At 38.4% G+C, this 3,718-nt stretch overlaps 1 protein-coding gene across 2 annotated transcripts in view; it reads left to right on the forward strand.

Annotated features, from left to right (window-relative positions):
* AK6 (adenylate kinase 6) overlaps nucleotides 1-3,718 on the forward strand; it is a 21,220-nt gene that overhangs the window by 15,350 nt on the left and 2,152 nt on the right. For both annotated transcript variants that reach the window (XM_011959337.1, XM_011959336.1), the window contains exons 3-4: nucleotides 2,088-2,146; nucleotides 2,249-2,394. In XM_011959337.1, the coding sequence (XP_011814727.1) occupies nucleotides 2,088-2,146; nucleotides 2,249-2,394 (205 nt within the window). The remainder of the gene's footprint in view (nucleotides 1-2,087; nucleotides 2,147-2,248; nucleotides 2,395-3,718) is intronic.

Below are 3,718 nucleotides of genomic sequence, written 5' to 3' on the forward strand. Positions count from 1 at the left end.
TTTTCTTCTAATCTTTGTCCCTAGTAAAGACAACTTTGAATTCTGCTTTTTATATTTTACACTTGTGTATGTGAGCATTCATGTTGCTGTCTAGTCTATACTACATAGTATTTTTAAACTATATTAACTATAATACTATAATATGTATTTACCTAATTTTAATTACATAATTATTACAAAATTAATTACATAATTTATAAAGTTGATAAATCAAGATTTAGCTATTTTCTTATTTGGCATTTTTTATTATTTTCTAATTTTGTCCAATTAGAAATTAAATGGTAGTATAAATTTCTGAATGAATTGAACATATAAGAGGCATAAATATAGACTCATTTTAATTTGCATCTCTTTAATAGCTAGGAAAGTTCAATATCTTTTCATGTGTGTTTACTGATTTTTTTCCACTTTTCCATCTTGTGTGAATTATTTTCTTGTTTATTGAGCAATTTATTGTTATTTTGGTTTTAAGGTCGTCAATATTATCTACATTTCAGTCCTTTGTTATTTCTCCCATTCTGTTACTTTTCTTAGAATTTTATTATTTCTCAAGGAACAGAGAGTCAACATTTTAAATGACTGGATCAGTCTTTATTTCTTCTGCCACTCAACAAACTCAAATGAATCATTCCTTTGTAGCTCCATCTGGAGTTTGTAGTATAAAGTAAGGATTTAGATTGTTTTCTAAAATGTTAACCAGTTTTCTTCACACCAAGACAGTTTAATTGTTTAGGTTGATAGAGTTTCTGGTAGGTGAGCAATAGCCCAAGGAGGCAGAGGCCACACTAGGGTGCTAGAAAGGTGGTTTATGTGCCCAGAATCAGTCCACAGACCCTCCAGGCAAGACAAGGAGTTACAGCTGCTTCTGTGCCCCCCAGTGACCATCAGACTACTCGTGTGTCCCTTCAGAATTTATGTTCACTTTAACCTCATTTCAACCTGTACCAAAATATTAAGGGGAAAGAGGTGGGAAGACTGCTATATAACATGCTCTCAGAGATGGTTAGTGGATGATCTAAGCCTGCCTTAGATTAATACCTCCTAGGGGCAGGGGCTAAGGGTAAGATGGTGTGTCTTACCTCCTGAAAGAAAACTTCCTTTGAAAGCCAGCTGTGATTTATTGGAAAGTTCTTATGTTACATTTGAATTTGCCTCCCTTGTAACTTTGAACGTTATTTTTGTTTTGCCTTCTGAAATAAGACTATTTAACTCTTATGAGGAATGACAGTTTGGGATGCTGGAAATCTAGAAGTAAAGATACTGTTCGGAAGCATCTGAGTCCTGACCCTTCTCAGTCCCCCTTGAGGATGTGAGCTCAGTGACGGAGGGTTCATTTCTGAAATCAAGAATCTGTTATTGCTTTTTTCTTCCTTTTTTTTTTTTTCGAGACAGGGTCCCGCTCTGTCGGCCAGCCTGGAGTACAGTGGTGTGATCTCGGCTCATTGTAACCTCCGCCTCGAGCAATCCTCCCACTTCAGCCTCCCAAGTAACTGGGACTACAGGTGTGCACCACCATGCCTGGCTAATTTTTTTTTTTTTTTTTTCCCTGTAGAGACAGGGTCTCAACATGTTGCCCAGGCTGTCTTGAACTCCTGGACTCAAGAGATCCTCTTACCTCATACTGCCAAAATGCTGGGATTACAAGCACAAAGCCCCACACCTGGCCTGTTACTGCTTTTGATACATTAATCGGCTTTTAAATGTATGTGAGTGTGTTTGTATCTGTTCAGGTGTTTCCTCTTTCCACCAATCTGTAGTTCAACAAAAATAGTGTAGTCCTCTTCCAATAACCCCACAAATTCTGAAGTTGGCTATTCACTCTTTTTAGTTGGTTTCAGTTTTGATATTTAAAGCAGTTTCAGAGATATTGCTATCCCAGTTTCCCTCTAGACAAAATTCCAATATATCAGTTAGTATGACTCCTTTATATTTGGTGTCTATGTGACATTTATTTTGTTAGTACACACCCTTGTATCTGAAAGAATAATTGATGATACATTTCGTTTCCTAAAGTCTAGAATTAATTGAAAATTACTTAAAGTTACTTAGAAAATATTATTTCAACACGAATTCTCAATCTCTCTTAGAGCAGTTGTATGATGGCTATGATGAAGAGTATGATTGTCCCGTCTTAGATGAAGACAGAGTAAGTATGACTTTTTCATAAAGTATGCATTTGTTGAATTTCATAGGAAAGTTGACTTCAGTTTTCTTAAGAAGCATTTTATTTTTTTAACTTTTCTTGCAGGTAGTTGATGAGTTAGATAACCAAATGAGAGAAGGTGGAGTTATTGTTGATTACCATGGTTGTGATTTCTTCCCTGAACGCTGGTTTCATATAGTTTTTGTGCTGAGAACAGATACCAATGTATTGTACGAAAGACTTGAAACAAGGTAAGAAAGGAAAAACATCAGATTCTTAAAGCATAATATTAACTTTTATTCAGATTCCTGAAATTGGCCAGTAGTACCATGATAAAGGATTTTTGTTTTTTGGGTTTTTTTTGTTGTTTTGAGACAGAGTGTTGCTCTGTCACCCAGGCTGGAGGTCAGTGGTGTGATTTCAGCTCACTGCAACCTCCACTTCCCTGGTTCAAGCAATTCTCGTGCCTCAGCCTCCTAACTGAGACCACAGGCACATGCTACCATGCCTGGCTAATTTTTATATTTTTTGTAGAGATGGAGTCTCGCCATGTTGCCTACGCTGGTCTTGAACTCCTGGGCTCAAGCAATCTGCCCACCTTGGCCTCCCAAAGTGCTGGGGTTACAGGTGTGAGTCATAGCACTCAGCTAATAAAGGGTTTTGTTTGAAAATATGACTGCTTTAAAATATGGGCAGTACTTTTTGAGTAAATTGATATCTCAACTGATAGTCTGATTGAGTAAAATGTACTGTGTAGAAATCCAATTTAGCCGGCCAGGCGCGGTGGCTCAGGCCTGTAATCCCAGCACTTTGGGAGGCCAAGGTGGGTGGATCACGAGGTCAGGAGTTCAAGACCATCCTGGCTAACATGGTGAAATCCCATCTCTACTAAAAATACAAAACAAAATTAGCTGGGCGTGGTGGTGGGCGCTACTCGGGAGGCTGAGGCAGGAAAATGGTGTTAAGTCAGCGGGCGGCGGGAGGGTGTGCAGAGCTTGCAGTGAGCTGAGATCACGCCACAGCACTCCAGCCTGGGCGACAGAGTGAGACCCTATTTAGCCATGCCTTTTTTTTTTTTGATGTAAACCTTTGCTAGGAAAACAGCCAAGCCCCTAACATATTCTTTGCTTACTGACTGAACACTACCCACTCAAATTATCCCTGCATCAGGAATAGGAAAGCTTATGAAAAACTAACAAAATAAACCAGCATCTCACAGTCTTTAACAGATACCTGAGTTAAACCCACAAATAGAGCATCAGATTTAATGCGGAAAAACGAGTAAAGAGAAACTTTGAGGGAAGTCTTTTTTCCCCAGTGTCTTTTGATCAAAGCTGTGGGAATATGGGGATCCTAGAGAAGTTAGAGGGCAATCTCAGAAAGGAAAGCTCCAGAATTTTGCTTAAGGTCGTGGTCAGAATTTGTGGTTTTCACTGATTATAGTCAACTCTGACCACTCTTGTTTGGGATACTTGTAAATCCTTGCACAGACTAGTATGGCAGCAAATATACACATAGAAAAAGTAAAATTGGGGCTAGACCTAAAACTTTTTTTTAGGCAGTGAAAAGCCATTA

Source organism: Colobus angolensis, unplaced genomic scaffold (assembly GCF_000951035.1).
Source record: "Colobus angolensis palliatus isolate OR3802 unplaced genomic scaffold, Cang.pa_1.0 Scaffold49, whole genome shotgun sequence".
Taxonomy (NCBI): Eukaryota; Metazoa; Chordata; class Mammalia; order Primates; family Cercopithecidae; genus Colobus; species Colobus angolensis.